The sequence below is a fragment of the Rhinopithecus roxellana genome, chromosome 10 (assembly GCF_007565055.1).
Source record: "Rhinopithecus roxellana isolate Shanxi Qingling chromosome 10, ASM756505v1, whole genome shotgun sequence".
In the NCBI taxonomy this organism is placed as follows: Eukaryota; Metazoa; Chordata; class Mammalia; order Primates; family Cercopithecidae; genus Rhinopithecus; species Rhinopithecus roxellana.
The window spans coordinates 56,913,547-56,935,408 of NC_044558.1; the positions used below are offsets into that span (position 1 = coordinate 56,913,547).

General features: G+C 49.3%; 1 protein-coding gene across 3 annotated transcripts in view; it reads left to right on the forward strand.

The window, feature by feature from the left end:
• Positions 1-1,471: 1,471 nt before the first annotated feature.
• SMUG1 (single-strand-selective monofunctional uracil-DNA glycosylase 1) overlaps positions 1,472-21,862 on the forward strand; it is a 72,213-nt gene continuing 51,822 nt past the window's right edge. The window contains exons 1-5 of one of the 3 annotated variants that reach the window (XM_030938730.1): positions 1,518-1,549; positions 3,438-3,690; positions 6,019-6,092; positions 6,900-7,203; positions 8,239-8,358. In XM_030938730.1, coding sequence (XP_030794590.1) covers positions 6,970-7,203; positions 8,239-8,358 — 354 coding nt within the window. In that variant the 5' untranslated portion in view covers positions 1,518-1,549; positions 3,438-3,690; positions 6,019-6,092; positions 6,900-6,969. Of the gene's footprint in view, positions 1,550-3,437; positions 3,691-6,018; positions 6,093-6,899; positions 7,204-8,238; positions 9,407-21,862 lie in introns of those variants that run through there. The other 2 variants (XM_030938731.1, XM_010373871.2) reach the window with 2 other exon arrangements.

Below are 21,862 nucleotides of genomic sequence, written 5' to 3' on the forward strand. Positions count from 1 at the left end.
CAGACAAGTCCTGGGAAGGGGGTAGCATCCTTTTTCTCTCACTTCTTCCTGTTCTGGGGTTTATAGTTCTCCTTCTCTACCACTCACAGGGAGACCTTGCTTCTGTGATTAGAGCCTTGGCTGTGCTAAGGTGTGTGGAGAGTGTGGGGTGGAAGGAATATAGAAGATAACTAACCTTAGGGGGTTCCCAGTCTAATGAAAGTTTTAGAGTCAGGACACAGAACCAGACCCAGATAGAGCATAAGAACAAAACTAGGAATAGGACAGATTTGGATACAGATATTGGGATGGGGGAATGGGAGGGGAATGGGGGTGGGGGGAATGGACTGCTGGGTGCAGCCATGGGATTAGGATTGATCACTCTTCCTAGAAAGTCCAAATACTTTGGACTTTCCTGGACAACGTATTTGAGGGAGAAGATTTGGAAGGAAGAGTGGTAGCTAACTTTATGTGTCTACTTGAGTGGGCTAAGGGACACCCAGATAGCCAGAAAAAATATTATTTCTGGATATGTCTGCGGAGTGTTTCTGGAAGAGATTCGCATTTGAATTGGTAGACTGAGTTAAGAAGATCACCCTCATTAATGTGGGTGGGAACCATTCAATCCCTTGGAGGCCCAGTAGAACAAAAGGGTGGAGGAAGGCAAATTCTCTTTCTTGGTGAGCTGGGACATCTATTTTACCTGCCTTTGGACATCATTGGAGTTCCTGGTTCTTCATCCTTCAGGCTCTGCGACTTAGCAGTGAGCCCCCTCCCCTGCTTTGGACTTTCCTGAATTATACCACCTGTTTTTCTGGTTCTTCAGTTTATAGACAGCAGAGCAGGAGACTGTGGGACTTCTTGGCTTCCACAATCCTGTGAGCCGATTCTTGGAATAAATCTCCTCATATAGATAGATATCCTGTTAGTTCTGTTTCTCTGGAAAACTCTTGACTAATACTGAGGTTATAGGGTTGGGCAGATAGCAAGGCAGAGAAAGAAGTCAAAATGGTGACACTCTGGAGATGGGTTTGGACAGTAATGGGGGATGCTCCTTGCTAAAGAGTTGTTAGGAGTTACCAGAAATGTCTTCGTGGATGTTCTATATACAGTAATGGCAGGCTGCAAAGGAGAGGTCTCTTATACCCAGGGTGGCAGGGGGCCTAGAAATGGTCTTTAGGTATTGTTAATACCTCAGGTGGATGAGGGATTGGGGATGATTGAAGCTTCCTGATTTGTAATCCCTTTGGGAAAAATGTGAATGAACTTTTGGAAGGGCGATGCCCTTTAGGGATAGAACTCAGGATTTCCTAGGTACTTACAGCCTCTGGCCTTTCGCTTCTCAAGACTTCCTGATTTAACGCTGATGGAAAGATTAAACTACAATTCCCAGCGATGTTTAGAGCTAATTTAGCGCGCCTTCCGGGATTGAGCATTTCCGGCGGAAGTGGCCGCGGGCACGCCAATCTCGTTCCCTAAACAATGTAGACTACGACTCCCACTGTCCTTAGCGCCGGGGGTTGGGTTTGCGGGGGAAAGGAACCGGAAACGGGATGGGGAGCTGGACCAGGTGAGGAAGTAGGAGGGTGGGAACGTCGGGTTGTGGGAAGTTGAGGGCTCCGAGGGTCGTCGGGGCTGAGCCGAGAGGGTAGTCAGGATTTCTATGTTTTGGGGTCCGTCTCTCCGTATGGGGTTAGACTCAGTGCAGGGAGAGCCCAGCCTATGAAACCGCCTGGGAGGTCTGCAGGATCAAGGCTTTCCAGGGGCGCCCCCGGAGGTTTTGTATGGTGCCTTAGTAGTCGGCCCCTTCGGAACCAGATGAAATGGTCTTTTTGAATTTATGCTTTATTATTATTTATTTATTTTTCCGAGACGGAGTCTTGCTCTGTCTTCCAGACTGGACTGCAATGGCGCGATCTCGGCTCACACTGCAACCTCCGGCTCCCGGGTTCAAGCGATTCTTCTGCCTCAGCCTACTGAGTAGCTGGAATTACAGGCGCGCGCCACCATGCCCAGCTAATTTTTGTATTTTTAGTAGAGACGGGGTTTCACCATGTTGGTCAGGCTGGTCTCGAACTCTTGACCTCGTGATCCGCCCGCCTGCGCCTCCTAAAGTGCTGGGATTACAGGCGTGAGCCACCACGCCCAGCCTATGCTTTATTATTATTATTTAGTTTAAGGGTATTTCTTATTGTCCCTTGGACTCCACTCCAAGGGACAGGGGAGTGCATATGTGTCTTTGATTCCTTTCTCACTTCCCGGATTTGATGTCAGAGAAGTCTGACATCAGTCTGAAGTCTGGCCTTGGTGGTCAGCCTTATCGCGGGGTCCAACTCCACTGCCTTTGTGCTTAATGTAATATGACACTGTATTTTATAAAATATCTACATTTCTTAAGCCTCTGGCTCTTGGGGCGACTTTGGGTAGAACTTAAAAGTTCCTCCTTTGAATTCTTCTTCTTCTTTTTTTTTTTTTGAGCCGGAGTCTTGCTCTCTCGTCCCGGCTGGAGTGCAGTGGCCGGATCTCAGCTCACTGCAAGCTCCGCCTCCCGGGTTTACACCATTCTCCTGCCTCAGCCTCCGGAGTAGCTGGGACTACAGGCGCCCGCCACCTTGCCCGGCTAGTTTTTTGTATTTTTTAGTAGAGACGGGGTTTCACAGTGTTAGCCAGGATGGCCTCGATCTCCTGACCTCGTGATCCGCCCGTCTCGGCCTCCCAAAGTGCTGGGATTACAGGCTTGAGCCACCGCGCCCGGCCTCTTTGAATTCTTCTAGTGTTTTGTTCTGGGTATTAAAGCTCACATCACACTGTATTACAGTTAGTTGTTTATCTGCCCTTTCAGCAGTTTATGAGCTTACGGAAAGGCTGGCTACATTTTACTTATTTTGGATTTCTTCCTCACCAAGAGACTGCTGTAGTGCCTGTCATGTAAGAGACTCATAAGTATTGAAAAAAAATAAATGAGTTAACAGGTGGTAGGTTGGATGAAATATGTAATTTTCATAGGGAAGATAATTAAATGAGTTGCTCAAGAGAACCTTCTTAGAGATGAAACAGGAGTAGAATTCAAATCAATTGCCTTCCAGCCTGTGGCTCTTGCTATGAGATCAGGCTTTGAAGTTATGGAACAATGAAAGTAGTGTCTTGTCACTCTTTTCCCCAGCCTTGCTGTTTCCAACACAAGTGTCTAAATGTCAAAGGTAGGCTCAAGACTTCTCTTGAGATTCTAGAGCTAGAGCAGCTGATCTGCTAATGTTGGTGTTGCATGGGGAGATGCAAAGCAAGGTCCTCTGAAACACTGGCGTTCTCCACAGCACCCTTCTCGGCTTTTGTATGAGCCCAGTTTGTCCTGGGTAGCCACCTGGACAACCGATCAGTTAAAAACTACTGAGATCAGTCAGGGAAGGACTTCTTAAGTTGGGCCTCTGATTTTTTTTTTTCTTTCCCACTTCCTCTAGGCTAGGGTGAGAAAATAGGTTTATCAAGCTGTTGTGTCAACCTTGAGTTCTCATCTTGGAGAAGAGGTCACAGATGACCCAGGCAGAAAGTTGAGAGGAAGGAATGACAATGGTTCTTGTCGCATGGGAGATGCAGATATGATGGCCACAGACCCAGAGCCTGGAAAACAAGCAGAGTGCAGAGTGGGCAGCTGAGCCTTGAGTGAACTCAGGATATAGAAGTGGAGAGGGATCCATCAGGAGTGCCTCCTTGGTAAAAAGTGTTGATTTTTATTTTTTAGAGATGGGGTCTCACTATGTCAGCCAGGCTGGTCTTGAACTCCCGGCCTCACTCAGTTCTGCCTTGGCCTCCCAAGGTGCTGGGATTACAGGCATGAGCCACTGTGCCTGGCACAGAAGGTGGTTTTAAACAAAAGTGAAAAAGAAGATGGACATTGCTGAGCAGGTGTTTGTTGAGTGCCTAATAAGGGCCAGGACCTTGGGCTTATGGAGGGAGATTGAACAGGGCCTGGCTCTTGATCTGCCCAAGTTTAGCTGGGGAGGCAAAAGGAATTCATTAAGACGATGGTAACCATGGTGATACACAGTGGTTCTCAGCCTTCACCAACCATCAGAATCACCCTGGGAAGCTTGTCTAAAATACAGATTCCCAGGCTGGGCACGGTAACTCACGTTTGCAATCCCAGCACTTTGGGAGGCCGAGGTGGGCAGATCACGAGGTCAGGAGTTCGAGACCAACCTGACCAACATGGTGAAACCCAGTCTCTACTTAAAATATGAAAATTAGCTGGGCGTGGTGGCGCGTGCCTGTAATCCCAGTACCCAGGGGGCTGAGGTGGGAGAATCACTTGAACCTGGGAGGCAGAGGCTGCAGTGAGCTGAGGTCACGCCACTGCACTCCAGCCTGGGCGACAGAGTGAGACTCTGTCTCAAAACAAAACAAAACACAGATTCCCAGGCCTCACAGGGGACCTACTTGTGTTGGGGGTCGGGGTGAGACACTATGGCAAATACTGCACTGTTCTGAGGAGGGAAGACTTTATCAAAGCGATGGTTTGAGCTGCATTTTGAAGGATGGGAGTGATTTGGATATGTGGGCAGGTTGGGGAATCACAGTCCTAGTTGACTGGATGACTGTTGGATGATGTCCTGGTTGACTTCAGGAGTGTATTTGGTTGGATTGTAGAAATGGTATGTGCAAAGTTTTGGGAGTTGAGGTAGGAAAGGCATTTTGAAAATGTAAGTAGAATGGTCAGGTTGGAACACTGGGTTTGAATGGGAGTGGAGCAAAGGAATGGCCTTTGCAGTTTACAAAGCTTGCTGTCTCTTCTCCTTCCACTCCTGCCCCTCCCTTCTCCTTCCTCCCGCCTCCCTTCTCTCTTCCCTTTCTTCTTCCTCTCCCATTTCTTCCTTTTCTCCCTTCACCTAAACATAACATCTCATTCCATCCTTATGTCTGTTTGTTTTGAGACAGAGTCTCCCTCTGTAGCCCAGGCTGGAGTGCAGTGGCATGATCTCGGCTCACTGCAACCTCTGCCTCCCAGGTTTTGGTTCAAGCAATTCTCCTGCCTCAGCCTCCTGAGTAGCTGGAATTACAGGCGTGTGCCACCATGCCCAGCTAATTTTTGTATTTTTAGTAGAGACGCGGTTTCACCATGTTGGCCAGGTTGATCTTGAACTCCTGACCTCATGATCCGCCTGCCTCACCCTCCCAAAGTGCTAGGATTACAGGCGTGAGCTGCTGCACCTGGCAATTTTTTTTTTTTTTTTTTTTTTTTTTTTTTTTTTTGAGACAGAGTCTTACTCTTTTGCCCAGGCTCGAGTGCAGTGGCGCCATCTCGGCTCACTGCAGCCTCCACCTTTCGCGTTCAAATGATTCTGCCTCAGCCTCCCGAGCAGCTGGGATTACAAGCGTGCATGACCAAGCCCGACTAATTTGTATTTTTAGTAGAGGTGGGGTTTCTCCATTTTGGTCAGGCTGGTCTCCAACTCCCGACCTCAGGTGATCCACCCACCTCGGCCTTCCAAAGTGCTGGGATTACAGGTGTGAACCACCTTGCCCAGCACGCCCAGCTAATTTTTGTATTTTTTAGTAGAGACGGGGTTTCTCCATGTTGGACAGGCCAGTTTTGAACTCTTTTTTTTTTTTTTTTTGAGACGGAGTCTTGCTCTGTTGCCCGGGCTAGAGTGCAGTGGCCGGATCTCAGCTCACTGCAAGCTCCACCTCCCAGGTTTACGCCATTCTCCTGCCTCAGCCTCCGGAGTAGCTGGGACTACAGGCGCCCGCCACCTCGCCCGGCTAGTTTTTTTTTTTTTTTTTGTATTTTTAGTAGAGACGGGGTTTCACCGTGTCAGCCAGGATGGTCTCGATCTCCTGACCTCGTGATCCACCCGTCTCGGCCTCCCAAAGTGCTGGGATTACAGGCTTGAGCCACCGCGCCCGGCCCTTTGAACTCTTGACCTAAGGTGATCCACCCGCCTTGGCCTCCCAAAGTGCTGGGATTACAGGCATGAGCCACTGTGCCTGGCCTTCCTTATGTCAACATTATTAAGTGGATATTATTATTCTTTGTATTTGAAGGTGGAAACCTGAAGCTCTGGCCATGGCTGCGTAGCTTGTAAGATTCTATGAGGAGTCTGTATTCATCCTACTAGGTATTCCTGAGTGTGGGAAAGAAGCCAGGCTGGGGTTAGGGGGTTGTAGAATTGGCAGGGTGGCTGATCAAACCATCTAAGGCAAGATGGTGTGGGTGGTTAAAGCATAGCCTTGAGCCAGAGAGATTGGGCTCATTCAAATCCCAGCTTTATTTCTTACTAACTGCAAGACCTTGGGCAAGTTGCTTAATCTTGCTAAGCTTCAGTGTCCTCACTTATAACAGGGGAGCAGTAATGCCCACCTCATGGGATTGTTGTGAGGATCAATGAGGTGTACCTGGCTCAGAGTAGTCACTCACCACCTGGAAGCTATTGTAATTAGCCTTCCCGGGTCTCTGGGCTATGGCTGTGCACTTGCATTTCATTCTTCACTACCGTGCTTTCCAGAACACAGTTCATTCTGGCTGGGCTTTTCTTTTTTAGGATGACATTAAAGGTGTTGAAAGGATGCCACCAGTAAATGTTTATTGAAAACCTACTATGTGCTCGGCGTAGCCCAGGAGCTAGTGACTCAGACCTATGCCTGATGGAAAGGAGATTTGGAGTGGGAGATGTTTGGTGGCTATGGCTTATCCTCACCAGGTGCCATGTGAAGAGGACAGATATTGGAAGTGGGGAGGGAATGGGCCCTTCATTACCGTGAATTGAGATGAGTTCAGTCCTACTTGGTGGTTGGTAGATGACTGACGTGGTCTCTTAGGGGTCTCTTCTGAGCCCAGGAAATGGTAATGGGGGCCCTGGCAACCATGGATCCCTCCTACTCTGTGGCTGAGGGATGATGGGGCCTCTGTCCATCTGTTTTCCCAGGTGACAGCGGCATGGCCATAGGCCCCAGGCTTTCCTGCTGGGGTCCATCCATGAGCCTGCAGGTGCCCTGATGGAGCCCCAGCCCTGCCCTGGAAGCTTGGCTGAGAGCTTCCTGGAGGAGGAGCTTCGGCTCAGTGCTGAGCTGAGCCAGCTGCAGTTTTCGGAGTCTGTGGGTGTCATCTACAATCCCTTGGAGTATGCATGGGAGCCACATCGCAACTACGTGACTCGCTACTGCCAGGGCCCCAAGGAAGTGCTCTTCCTGGGCATGAACCCTGGACCTTTCGGCATGGCCCAGACTGGGGTAAAGGGTTTGGCTTCCTCAGTGGGTGGGGTGGGGGGCTCTAGGTGGATGCTTGGCTGGGTGTGCTGTGAGAGAAAGGAGCATGTGCATGGCTGTAGACATGTGTAGGTCCCCTTGCCCCATTCTCTCTCAACACACATACTGGCTCCTGTGGTCTGAGGCCCTCTCCCAGCATCTCTTCCCATAATTAACCAAGCACATTAATGGTAGTTTCGTTTTCCCTGTGAGGTGGCCACTCATTATCTCTGAGAGCCCTTCCTTCCACCAGCCCCATCCTTCCTTTACTGGATCTCCCCTGTCCCTGGAGTGTGGTTGGGGTCAGAAGAGGGACTAGGACTGCTGGGTCCTCAGAAGAGACTGGTTGACAGGGGTGGGTATGTAAGAGATGCAGGGCGTTCTGGGGACCTGGGTTCTGTTTCCTAGCTAAGGCGAGGTTCAAAACGGAGCCTGGCTCCAGTGCCTGCCCGCTTTTCTTTCAGAGCTCAGGATGAGTGACTGCCCCTCAGTGGGGGTGCTTGGCAGTTGGGGGAGGGCAAGAGGCTTCAGGGCAGAAGGCTCAATCGCTTTTATTGACCCCAACTGGGTGATGAAAGGTGATCAATGATGATTGATGGAAATGACAGCCTGAGGCCTGGGGCTGGGAGGGCACCCAGAGAACAGTGGTCAGCCTGTCCTTGTGCCTCCTTTAACCCTGGCTGCCTTTCTGTCTCAGACCATCTGTCTGTCCCCAGTACTAACCATCAAATCCTGTGTAGGGCTAGATATCTCAGTGTAGTCCCTGTACTTGGTCCCAAAGGCTACTTGGGCTAGACGCAAACAGATTCTTCTGGGCCACAGTTCACAATGAAGAAATGGAAAAAGATGGACAGGTTCAAACCATAGGGCCAAGAATCTTTGTCTCAGGCCTTTGGGTGAAGGTGGGGGTGGGGGGTGCAGGCTGGATTCTCATGGAAGGTATAAAGAAGTCAGTTGGTCCAGAGCCCGGGCCTCAGGTCTCCAGTTTGAAGCCTTTCATGTCTCTCTCCTTCCTCACAGGTGCCCTTTGGGGAAGTAAGCATGGTCCGGGACTGGTTGGGCATTGGGGGGCCTGTGCTGACCCCTTCCCAAGAGCATCCTAAACGACCAGTGCTGGGACTGGAGTGTCCACAGTCAGAAGTGAGTGGTGCCCGATTCTGGGGCTTTTTCCGGAACCTCTGTGGACAGCCTGAGGTCTTCTTCCATCACTGTTTTGTCCACAATCTATGCCCTCTGCTTTTCCTGGCTCCCAGCGGGCGCAACCTCACCCCTGCTGAGCTGCCTGCCAAGCAGCGAGAACAGCTTCTTCGGATCTGTGATGCAGCCCTCTGCCGGCAGGTGCAGCTGCTGGGGGTGCGGCTGGTGGTGGGCGTTGGGCGACTGGCAGAGCAGCGGGCACGACGGGCTCTGGCAGGCTTGATGCCAGAGGTCCAGGTGGAAGGGCTCCTGCATCCCTCTCCCCGTAACCCACAGGCCAACAAGGGCTGGGAGGCAGTGGCCAAGGAAAGATTGAATGAGCTGGGGCTGATGCCACTGCTGTTGAAATGAGTGCCCCTGGGGCCTTGTATGGGACACATTCAAGACCTCGAAGTCACTCTTGGCCGCACAGATGACAACACATCTCCTGGACTGGAGCAAAAGGTCCTTCTGTGCTCCCTGGTCGCTGGGAAATGTATTCTTTGATCTGTTGAACTGTCTTCCAACCTGCTGTGGCAGTTTTGACACTACTCCTGTTTGCCCTCCTGATTCCTGCTTTCTTTACCTTTGAACATTGCCCCTTTCAGGGGACCCCACTTTGTAGGGAATCCGCAGAAGGTGTGCTTTTGCACTTGCAGACTGCTCTACCTCAGTGTTTCCTCGGGACACCATTCAGCTGAGAGTGCCCTAGACAGTAACTTCCAAGGTCACATTTACTATTTCCATGGAAGCACCTTGCCAGGATACCTACCCATCCTTATAGAACAGCCACCTTCAGCTGACCCCTTTCCTCACAGGGACCAAGACAAAGCATGGGACATGAAATTAAGAGTGAACTTCTTATGGGAGGCTGCAGCTGAATTAGAGGAAAAATGCAGTGTGGCAGAGTGAAAGTCAGAAGACCTAGCTTTTCATCCCAGCTTTGAGACTTGGAACTTTTTTTTTTTTTTTTTTTTGAGGCGGAGTCTGGCTCTGTCGCCCGGACTGGAGTGCAGTGGCCGGATCTCAGCTCACTGCAAGCTCTGCCTCCTGGGTTTACGCCATTCTCCTGCCTCAGCCTCCCTAGTAGCTGGGACTACAGGCGCCTGCCACCTCGCCCGGCTAGTTTTTGTATTTTTAGTAGAGACGGGGTTTCACCGTGTTAGCCAGGACGGTCTCGATCTCCTGACCTCGTGATCCGCCCGTCTCGGCCTCCCAAAGTGCTGGGATTACAGGCTTGAGCCACCGCGCCCGGCCAGAGACTTGGAACTTTTTGATGGACAAATTGATAAACCTTTTTAAGCCTCAGGCTCCTCATCTGTAAAATGGGGATGCCTACCTTATGGGGTTGGTATGAGGATTAACTGAGATAACACTTGAAAGTGCCTTGCATGGGCCTGGCATGTGAGTGCTCATTACATAGTCTTGCTTTCTTGCCTCTGGGTTGGGGATTCACAGCACTGAACTACAAGGGTAGCACCTCTCCATTCTGGATACCTTGCTAGGGGAGAGTCTGGGCTTCCACCTGTGGCCAGGGTGAGGGGAGAATTCTTGCCTTGTCAGAGACGGATCAATGACTATGAAGAACCTAGCCTGTGATTTTTTTTTTTTCACACTAAGCATTAAAAGCTCCTAAAGCCTTTTGTCTTATTACTTTCTTCCCCCTCTTGCATGCTAGAGGGGGAAGATAGTCATTTAGATTTCCCCCCTCTTACCTCTTCATTGTTGGCAAGGGGTTGTCTTGGGTAGCTGGGAGGATGTAGTAGATCTCTCTCTTTTTTTTTTTTTTGAGATGGAATCTCATTCTGTTGTCCAGGCTGGAGTGCAGTGGTGTGATGTCAGCTCACTGCAACATCTGCCTTCCGGGTTCAAGTGATTCTCTTGCCTCAGCCTCCTGAGTAGCTGGAATTACAGGCATGCGCCACCATGCCTGGCTAATTTTTGTATTTTTAGTAAAGACAGGGTTTCACCATGTTGGCTAGGCTGGTCTCAAACTCCTGACTTCAAGTGATCCACCTGCCTTGGCCTCCCAAAGGGCTCCTGGTGCCTGGCTAGATTTGGTAGATCTCTAATTGCCTTACCAAACCTGCAGGGTCTCTGTTAAGTGTCTGTTGGGGTCTTATATGATACCGTGGACACTGCAAGAAACAGTTGATGGGGCAGATGGGAACCTGGGATCCAGCTCATTTTTTATGTCTGCTGAATGGATGATTGGGTGCCCCTTTGGTAAGGGCTGGGAAAGTGAACCAAGTTGGAAGCAGAGCAGGTCTTGAGACCACCTTAATGAGGAACACATGGTCTACTTCCCATCTCCTGGGACACAGGTAATTTCCAGCTTCCAAAATTAATAAGATTTTTCATATAAATCCCCCCCTCTTCATTGTATAATAAATAATTTGGCCTTTGTCTTCAGTTCCTGAGACGAAGACTCTAAATTCTTAAAATTTCCCAAGTGATAGGAGTATCTTTGTTTTTTGTGGCGGGTCCCTGAAACTACACCTGAATTTATGTTGAGATTTGACCTTAGGCCACACCTAATTTTATATTGAAATTTGATCTCAGACCACACCTGAGTTTATGGTAAGATCTGACTGAGGATAGAGGCTGACCATGCCAGAATGACCAACCATATAGTTACAGGGCCGGGACTTTGAGCTGGATGATATCAGCTTGATCCCCAGGGAGGGGAGAGGGGCTAGTGATTGAGTTCAGCCACATGCCCATGATTTAAACCACATTATACTGATGGTAAAACTCTAAATATAAAAACTTCTGACACTGAGGTTTTGGTCAGCTTCCTGGCTGGTGAACACATGGATGTGCTGAGGGATGTGCAGGGGTGTCCTGTTTCTGTGAGCAGAGGGCACACATCTGTGCCTGGACACTCCTGGACTCTACCATATATTTGTCTTCATTTGGCTGGTTCTGATTTGTATCTTTTATAATAGAATTATAATCATAAGTATAGCGTTTTCCTGAGTTCTGTGAGTCATTCTAGGAAATTCTGCAACCTCAGGGTGGTGGGGGACGGGTTGTGGAAACTCCTGAATTTATAGCCAGTTGGTCAGAAGTGCAGGTGATCTGGGGATCCTTGAGCTTTTAGCTGACATCTGAAGTGAGAGCAGTCTTGTTGGGGACTATGCCCTTAAACCCATAGGGTATGCATTAACTCCCTGTAGTTAGCATCAGAGTTGCATTACAGTATTGAACCTCCACATGCTGTAGACTCCTTTCCTTCTCTTTTTGCTGTCAGTGCTATGTAGTGAGTGCCCCATGTTGCAGAGCACTGGATTAGGTACTGTGGAATAACTGCACAGAGATAGAAGCCATCATTTCGTTATATATTTAGCTGAGATAATCAAGGAAAGCTCTCTGGAGGAGGTGGCATTTCAGGTAGCCTTAAGACTGGGAAAGTTTTGGATAACTTAGAGAACAGCATTGTTATGTTCAAGGGGTGGCAAGTTGTATTAGGGTCTAGAGAGACAGAACTAATGATACATGTATATATGAAAAGGAGTTTATTAATGATTGACTCACCCAGGGTGAAGTCCCACAGTAGGCCGTCTGCAAGTTGAGGAGCAAGGAAGTCAGTAATGGCTCAGTCCAAGTCCCAAATCCTCAAAAGGAGAGAAGCCAACAGTGCAGCCTTCTGTCTGTGGCCTAAGGCCCAAGAGCCCCTGGCAAACTACTGGTGTAAGTCCAAGAGTCCAAAAGCTGAAGAACTTAGATCTAATGTGTGAGGGCAGGAAGCATCCAGCATGGGAGAAAGATGAGGGCTGGAGGACTCAGCAAGTCAGCTTCTTTCACCTTTTTTCTGCCCGCTTTTTCTAGCCGCCTTAGCAGCCAATTGGATGGTGTCCACCCACATTCTGGGGGGGTTTTTCTGTGGGTGGGTCTTCCTCTCCCAGTCTACTAACTCAAATGTTAATCTCTTCTGGCAACACCCAGAAACACCCAGAAACAATACTTTGCATCCTTTAATCAAGTTGACACTTAATATTAACCAACATACAAGTAGATTCCTATTGGCTTGGTCCAGTTGGGAGAAAAAGATGAAGAGGTAGATTGAAGCTAGCTTGTGAAGGGCCTTGGGTGCTAGAATAATCTTTGAGAATTTAAAGTGTAGTGGGGGAAGTGAGATACACAGAACACACACACTGAAAATACCCAATGATAGGTGGAAACCCATAGAAGGAGATGAAGGCGCAAACCATGTAGGAGGCAGTGCGAGTGCAGTGGGGAAACGGATGGGAAGGGAGGGGATGAGTCCATAGGGAGGACATCTAGGGGCATAGCAGGTCTGGTTGAAAGCCTAGAGTTGGGGTCTCTAGGTGATGAGATAGTGGGATAGGATTGGGTAGTACACAGAGGCACTTGAACAGTAGTGACCAGAATGACTTGAAGGCCTGGGTATGGCAGAGTCACTGCTGGGTCTGGGTCCTTGTGGGGCTGTTGCTGTCAATTCTTGGGGTGCATCTTGTGGGAGAGGTTGATGAAGGTCCTGAGCCTGCCTTTTCCTGAGGGCACTATAGTATGCTGCTAGGGCTGCCATAACAAAACTACCACAGACTGGGTGGCTTAAAACAACAGAAATTTCTTTTCTCACAGTTCTGGAGCTTGTAAGCCCAGGATCAAGATGGTTTGATCTTTCCTGAGGCCTCTCCTTAGCTTGCAGATCGCTGCCTTCTTGCTGTGTCCTCCCATAGCCTTTTCTGAGCATGCACCTCCCTGGTGTTTCTCTTCTTAGAAGGACACCAGTCATACTGGATTAGCCCCCTCCTTATTACCCAATTTAACCTTAGGTGCCTCTTTAAAGGCCCTATATCCAAATATAGTCGTATTGGGGCTTCACCATACAGATCAGGCCGGGCGAGGGGCATAATTCTGTCTATAACAGGCACACAAAGTGATGTCACTGCTTTTTTGGTCCCCAATCAATGTCAACAGTAAACAAATAGGGTACTTAGGAGTGCCTTTTTTCCAGTCTGGGGATTGGAAGTTGGTCTAGGGGCTTAGGTAGCTGATCAGACTTACTCTCACCAGACTGGCTTTTACCCTTCAATTCATTCTAGAGCAGTTTCTTCAGTGCAAATGAGAGTGTTCTCAGGGAAAACAGGTTCATTGTTTTTTTCTGAGTGGAAGAGAATGGAGCCTTTGGCTGCTACAAAACAGCATTGTGAGAGTTATTCTAAAGCCAACCTGAAATAATTTGGTGTCATCTAGACTTTTGTAGACCAATACAGTAGCCACTAGCCATGTGTGGCTGTTTTAGTTCAAAGTGATTAAAATTAAGGAAAAAAATGCAATTCTTCAGTTCATATTTCAAGTGCTCAATAGCCACACATGGCTAGTGACTGCTGATTGGATGACACAGAAATTGAACATTTCCATTATCACAGAAAGTTCTGTTGGACAGCACTGATCTGGAGATCAGTGTCTTACAACCTTGCCTATGAATCAGAATTAACCTATGGAGGTTTAAAAAAACACAAGGGTCTCAGCTGCACTTCAAGATATTTTGATTTGTGAGGTGCGAGGGGCATCCTGCTATCTGTCTACAACAGAATCTCTCCATGCTACCAACATGCAGCCAAGGTTCAGGCAGGAGTGTCCTGAGTGTCTTGAAGGCAAAGGCCAGGGTCTCCTTTTTCTTTCCGCAGTATGTAATCCCACACCTGGCACAAAGTAGGTATTCAGAGCAGACATGGAAGTAATGCATGAATCTGGTCTGGGAGAGCTGGCTGTGTGCCGTCCAGAAACACTAGTTTCTCTAGAGTTTGTTGTTTTTGCCTGGTGATGGTGATTCAAGTTCTGATTCAGAGGAATGATGGAGGTCCCACCCCAAAACAAACAAACTCAACTTGTTAGAGACCAAGGCTGTGCTTGGGTTGGGATGCTTCTGAGATTCTGAGGGGTGGATTGTGTTGGTGAATAAACAGAATTTTCTTACCTCTGGTTTTTTTTTTTTTTCTTTTTGAGACAGGGTGTCCTTCTGTTTCCCAGGCTGGAGTGCAGTGGCACTGATCATGGCTCACTGTAGCCTTGACTTCCTGGGCTCAGGTGTCCTCCCACCTCAGCCTCCCAAGTAGCTGGGACTATAGGCATGCACCACCACACCCGGCTAAGTTTTTGTAGAAAAAACTTTCTACAAGCATGAGGCACCATGCCCAGCTTTTTTTTTTTTTTTTCTTTTGAGACGGAGTTTTGCTCTTGTTGCCCAGGTTGGAGTGTAATGATGTGATCTTGGCTCACCACAACTTCTGCCTCCCGGGTTCAAGCGATTCTCCTGCCTCAGCATCCTGAGTAGCTGGGATTACAGGCATGTGCCAACATGCCTGCCTAATTTTGTATTTTTAGTAGAGATGGGGTTTTTCCATGTTGGTCATGCTGGTCTCGAACTCCCGACCTCAGGTGATCTGCCTGCCTTGGCCTCCCAAAGTGCTGGGATTACAGGCATGAGCCACTGTGCCTGGCCCCAGCCTTTTATCTCTCTCTCTCTCTTTTTTTTTTTCTCCGTTCCTGATACAGGATAGCTTAAAGGAAAATTGGGTCTTGAATTTGGCCACTGTGTGGTCTCACTTTCCTTTTTCAATTCAATAAACATTTATTGATGTCTGCTGTGTGTGTGTCATTCCTTGTGCTAGGCACTGTAGGGAGTGACAGAGGTGAATTAGATGATTCTTTGCCCTCACGTTGTTCACTGTCTAGTGCTGGGAGATACAGGCATATAATTATAGTATAAATCAAGCTGAAAGCATGTTGTGAACAAGTTATAAACACAGCGCTCTGGGCACACTGAATGAGGAAGTGATTAGCCCTCAGAGTCTGGGGAGGAGGTGTGTGTGCCTGTGAGAAAGGGCAGTGACTGGAGATTTCTTATCTCATCACTTGCTAAATCTTACCACCTCCACGGAGTGGATATTTGCAAAAGGGGACCACTGTGTCAGATATGTCCAAGAATTTCTCAGCCCCAACTGCAAGGGGCTAGGAAACAGGATGAGGGGAGGGGCTCAGATGCCAGGAATTAGGCAAGAGCCAAGAGTTGGGCGTGGCCCTGTGGAAGATGAGAAGTGAAGGTTCCTTTCAGAACACATCTGTTAACTTTGGGGATGGAAAACTAGCAGATGGTGGCAGGCGGTGTCAAGGTAGCAGATCAAAAAAGATTGGAAATGCAGCCTGGCCGCAGCTGGGGTAGAGAAGCTAGTGATGGAATGGAAGAAGGGAATAGAGATTGCGGCCTATCCCAGACTAAGTCTTGACTCTGAATATTCTTGTTCAGGAGGATATAGGGCAGCTGTTTCCTCTTCTTCCCTAGTGCTCCAAAGGAGTAAAGAACTTCAACTGGAGCTTGAGACATTGAGGTTAGACACATGGATAAACTTCCCAGCTATGACCATCAGGTGATATAGAAATAAATTACTTTGGAGGATGATGAATTGCTTCTTCTTCAGAGACCTTAATGCCAGCCTGGCTCGAGCCAATGCTTACCAGTCAAGGTTGAATTATAATGTATTTGGGGAAACTTTCTTTCTCTCCCTCCTTATTTTGGCCCTCACTCTCTCAAGTACAAAAGAGAACAAACAAAACACCTGCAAAAGAATTTTCCTGTACATCTTCTTGTCCATTCTTCTGCCCCTACATCTCATTCAAGGACCCTCAGCCTGATGTCTGTCTCTAGTCCTGGCTTGTAGGAGGGATGGCTGAGAGCCCAGAACAGTCCTCCATGGTGGCCTGTGCCAAGCCAGGTTGCCATTTCCATTTTCATTAATTGAAGCAGCTTGACCCTGATCATTTCAGGCCAGCAATTTCCTGTCTGCTGGTTAGGAGTGTGTGGAGGACATGTCTTTGCAGGTCATTCTGTCCTTGCATCTACCTGGATGGAGCTAACACCTCATTCAGGCAGCAAAAAATGGTCTCCTGTCACAGTTAACTGGGAGAAGCCCAACCTCACACAAATGCCCAGCCTCTCCTCTTGGGATCTCACACTTTGTCTTCTTTAGAAGGTCTTTCTGGTGTCTACCCTCCAGCCCACCTGCTGTAATTTTGGTTGTTTTTGTTGTTGTTGTTGTTGTTGTTGTTCAGTTTTTAGAAATCTGCTAACTGATAGCTCCCTCTCAGAACCTCATGTGATACTTTCTTCTGTGGCCTGGGAGAAGAACAAAATGTCTTTGAAGGAAGGGGTTTGCCTTCAACCCTGGAAGGCCACACAGCTGAGTGATTGGGGTGTGATGGCTTTGCTCTGAGCGTGAGTGTGGATGTGTTTTGCTCATTGCCTGGCTGTAAGGGAGGTCTGTGTGTCCCCTGTGAATCACTGAGTAAGCATCATTTTGTTCCTGTGTTTGGTAGTGCCGCTTTGCAAGTACCGTTTTGTTTTTTTTTTGAGACGGAGTCTCGCTCTGTCGCCCAGGCTGGAGTGCAGTGGCCGGATCTCAGCTCACTGCAAACTCCGCCTCCCGGGTTTACGCCATTCTCCTGCCTCAGCCTCCCGAGTAGCTGGGACTACAGGCGCCCGCCATCTCGCCCGGCTAGTTATTTTTTTTTGTATTTTTTAGTAGAGATGGGGTTTCACCGTGTTAGCTAGGATGGTGTCGATCTCCTGACCTCGTGATCTGCCCGTCTCGGCCTCCCAAAGTGCTGGGATTACAGGCTTGAGCCACCGCGCCCGGGCGCAAGTACCGTTTTAAGGGGTAGGGTAGTGTGTTCCCTTAGAGTGGGAGTCCACTGTGTTACATGCATTTGTGTCCTCCTGTGATCATGGGATCTTTTTTGTCTGCAGTTTTCAGTCTTCCAGATGGACACTAGTGTAATTGAGTGTGACCCATTTTTGCTGCTGTTGTGTCTTTGTGTGTCTGGTATTTTTGTGTAACCTCTGTGTTTGGGGCATCTTCGGGGGGCTTATGGAGTCTTTCTGAGTGTCCTCTGGCTCTGTTTGGGCGGGGGAACAGAAGAAGGAGCCCAGACTCGAAGGGGAGCTGTCTGGGTGGGGGGAGCGTGTTGGGAGGGGGCGTGCTGCAATCTGTGACTTGGAAAACAGATTTGCAGAGGAGGCGAGCAGCCCGGGCGTGCGGAGCGTGCGGGGCGGGGGCGGGGGGCCGCTCTGGCCCCCAGCTCCTCCGCAATCCAATTAAATAACATTTAAATGCATAACCAGCCCGCGCGGCGATGAGGCTGGAGATTGGAGCGGGCTCGGCGGCGGGCCGCGCGGGCGGCGTTTTGTGGAGCTCAGCGATTCTGGCGGCAATTTCCCCGCTCGACGCGGCTTTTACGAGCCCGCTCCCGGCGCCGCGCCCGCTCTGCTGCACCACCCCGCTCCCGGCCGCTTCCCGCCACTCCCCGCCTCGACGCTTTTTTCTCCCTCGCCCTCTCTGCAGCCTTCTGGTCTGTCCGCGTGCGTGTCTCTCGCTCTGGTCTCTGTCTCCATCTCTTGGGGTGCATGCACGTCGCCCTAACCTCCCTCTCCGGCTGCTCCCGCGTCTCCCGATGCCTCTCCCGTTTGGTCTGTGGGTGTCTGCCTCTCTTACGCTGCCTGTCTGTGGCTCCTGCCATCTGCCAGCCTTTGCTTTTCTCGCCGCTGTTTCTGCCTCTGACTTTGACCCCCTGTTCTGGCGGATGCCACCTCCACTTCTCTCTGGATCACCATATCATCACAGCTTCTGGCTGTCTTTCCTCCGGTCTTCTTGTCTCTGGCCTTCTGCATCCTTCCACCCTCAAACCCTTTCCTTCAAGCTGCCTTGCCTTCTCACCATGACTCAGAGACCCCACCACACCAGGCTCTCCGCAGAGTCCTCAGCCTTTCTCCACCTTTGTGCCTGTGGGGAAGGCCTGCAGATTGGGAACAGCTAGAAAGGGCCGGGGAGGAAAGGAAGGGAAGCTAGGTTAAGAAGAGTGGGAGCGGGTGGTGGGCTTACCCTGCCTGGGCCTAGGCCCAGCGGGAGATGGGAGGAATACATATGTGGTGAGTGGACGACTGGGAGAGACCCAGTCTTCCCTACATCCTTTAGGAGCAGAGTAGGGAGGACCACCACATTCAGGGTCAGGGGAGTGGTTCCTTTTTGGGAGGTCTGCAGGAGCACCAGAGAGATGTGATTCCTTCAGAGCTTCAGGCTCTTCTGAGGTTAGCATGGAGATGGGTATTTTCTGAAGAACTTCAGTGGGGCAAGTCCCCCCCGCCCCACAGGAAACCGCCCCCCCCCCCCCACCCCAGCTCCTGAAGCCAGGTACCTGAGGAAGACAGAGGAAGCAAAGCGGGGATTTTGTTTCTTGTGCTGGACCTGACTCCATTGTTTCCTCTTCAGTTCACTCCCTTTCTTATCCCTGCTCAGGCGCCCCAACATATGGAGCTCCTGTTTAGCAGATGGTACATGGCATGCAGATTTCGAGGAAGAGTTTCCTGGCTAAGAGAACAGCAAGGGCAAAAGCCCTCATGTGAGCATGTCTGGTGTGTTGGAAGAACAGCAATGAGGCTGATATGGCTGGAGCAGAGAAAATCAGGGAAGAGAATAAGTGATGAGATCTGAGAGGTGATGGGGAGCCACATCACGTAGAGACTAATAAAGTTACAGTAAAACTCACACTCCGAGTAACATGGGAAGTCACTGCAGGGTTTCAAGCAAGGGAGTGACATGATCTGCCTTGTCTTTACAGAAAATTCTTGCTGCTGTATTGAGAATAGATTGAGAAAACAAGGGCAGAAGCAGGGAGACCAGTCAGGAGCTGATTGCAGTATCAGGTAAGAGGGAATGAGGGCCAGGACCAGGGAGATGGGAGCAGAGGTGATGAGAAGTGGTCAAATTTTTGATACATTTTGCAGGGAGAGCCAAGGGATTCGACAGAGGGTATGAAAGAAAGAGGAGTAGAGGATAAGACCAAGATTTTTTGGCCCGAGTGACCAGAGCAATGGATTTGCTGTTAACTGATATGGGGTAATACCACAGAAGGAGCTGGTTTTGGGAGTAGTATCAGTTGTGGGCATGTTAGCTTTGAGATGCCTGTTAAGCATCCAATTAGAGGAGGCTAGCAGGTAAATAAATACACAAGTCTATAGTTTTGTTTGTTTGTTTGTTTGTTTTTTTGAGACCGCATCTAGCTCTGTTGCCAGGCTGGAGTGCAGTGGCACGATCTCGGCTCACTGCAACCTCCACTTCCCAGGTTCAAGCAATTCTGCCTTAGCCTCCCGAGTACCTGGGATTACAGGCACGTGCTGCCACGTCCAGCTAATTTTTGTATTTTTAGAGGAGACGGGGTTTCACCATGTTGGCCAGGATAGTCTCAATCTCCTGACCTCGTGATCTGCCCACCTTGGCCTCCCAAAGTGCTGGGATTACGGGTGTGAGCCACCACGCCCAACCACAAGTCTGTTGTTTGATGGTGAAGTCCAGGCTGGAGATAGAAATTTGGGAGTAATCAGTGACACTGGATGAGATCCCCTAAGGAGTGAATGCTGATAGGAAGTGAAGGTGGCCGGGCGCGGGGGCTCACACCTGTAATCCCAGCACTTTGGGAGGCCGAGGTGGGTCGATCACCTGAGGTCAGGAGTTCAAAACCATCCTGGCCAACATGAGAAACCCCATCTCTACTAAAAAATACAAAAATTAGCCAGATGTGGCAGGCGCCTGTGATCCCAGCTACTTGGGAGGTTGAGGCAGGGAGAAATATTTGAACCTGGGAGGCGAAGGTTGCAGCAGTGAGCCAAGATCACGACACTACACTCCAGCATGGGCGACAGAATGACACTTCGTCTCAAAAAAAAAAAAAAAAAAAGTGAAGGGAATCTAGTGACAGAGTCTAGGCGCTACAATATTTAGAAGTAGTAGAGGTGCATTTATCTGTCATGGGATTAAGAAACAAAAGGGGCCAGGTACAGTGGCTCACACCTGTAATCCCAGCACTTTGGGAGGCTGAAGTGGGAGGATCACTTGAGCCCAGGACTTAGAGACCAGCCTGTGGAACATAGTGAGACCCCTGTCTCTACAAAAAATAAAAAGTTAGCCAAGTGTGGTGGCATGCACCTGTAGTCCCAGCTACTCAGGAGGCTGAGGTGGGAGGATTGCTTGTGCCTGGGAGGTTGAGGCTGCAGTGAACCATGATTGTGTCACTGCACACCAGCCTGAGTGACAGAATGAGACCCTGTCTCACAAAAAAAAAAAAAAAAAAAAAAAAAAAGGTTGTGGAGGTACAAAAAAAAAATGCTGAGACATCTCAGGGAGGAGGATTTAGGGAAGAGGTGTGGGGGCTCTTGGCTTGATCATTCTTTTTCATTCCCAGCTGCCCTTGTGGCCAGGCCCTCATTGGCCCATATCTAGATGGTCCCAGTCCACTCTCTGGGCCACTGCTTCATTCCCTTCCAAACACCACACAACAGCCACACTGACCACCTCATGCCACGCTTGCTCAAGAACCTGCAGGGACTCCTGAAGCTCAGCATTATGGTCCTAGAGCCAGGGAAAGAGAGCTGGGGCTAGATGGGACCTGAAACTCTTAGTTCATCTTTACTGCTTTGCCACTAGGGAAACTGAGAAACAGTGAGCTTTTTTTTTGTTTTTTGGTTTTTTTTAGACAGAGTTTCACTCTTGTTGCCCAGACGGAAGTGCAATGGCGCGATATCGGCAGACTGTAACCTCCGCCTCCTGGGTTCAAGTGATTCTCCTGCCCCAGCCTCCCAAGTAGCTGGGATTACAGGTGTACACCACCACGCCCGGCTAATTTTGTATTTTTAGTAGAGATGAGGTTTCTCCATGTTGGTCAGGCTGGTCTTGAACTCCGGACCTCAGGTTATCTGCCCACCTTGGCCTCCCAAAGTGCTGGGATTACAGGCATGAGTCACTGCGCCCAGCCCAACAGTGAGCTTCTCTAACGTCCCCCTGCCATTAGGTGGCCAGGACTCCTAAACATAGCTGAGTGCTGTTTATACCAGCCCACCCTGCCTATTGAATCACTTCTCAACAAGCCACAGATGTACTAGTACCTGATTTTACTCACTGCATGCAGAATAGCAGTGGAGGACTCCAAGGTGCCCAGTGGAAACAGAAGATGCAACTTTTGCCCTCAAAAAAACTTGAACTAAGGATTCTTGAATGATTTTCTCATCATTTTCCTCTATCTCTGCTTTCCTTTCTTACGACTTCCCAACATGGACTCTCCTCTTTTCCATTCTCTGCCCTAGGTTTTTCCTTAACCTGACTCATTCTTCCACAACCCCTCCCCAGATCACTTTTTTTTTTTTTAAAGCCTGACTCACTGCTGACAGACAGATCACCTTTTATTGCCCTAACCTACCAAGTGGCTCAGGCCCCAAACCCAAGAGTGAGAATCCTCTTTTCCTCTCCTCCCCATCCCCGATTCATATGCAAGTTCTGTAGGCCTTATCATCCAAATATATTCCAACTCTGACCACATCATCTCACAGTCTCCACTGGTACAGTCCTAGCCATGCACTGTTTATCTTGCCTCTGCTGCTGACCATGACAGC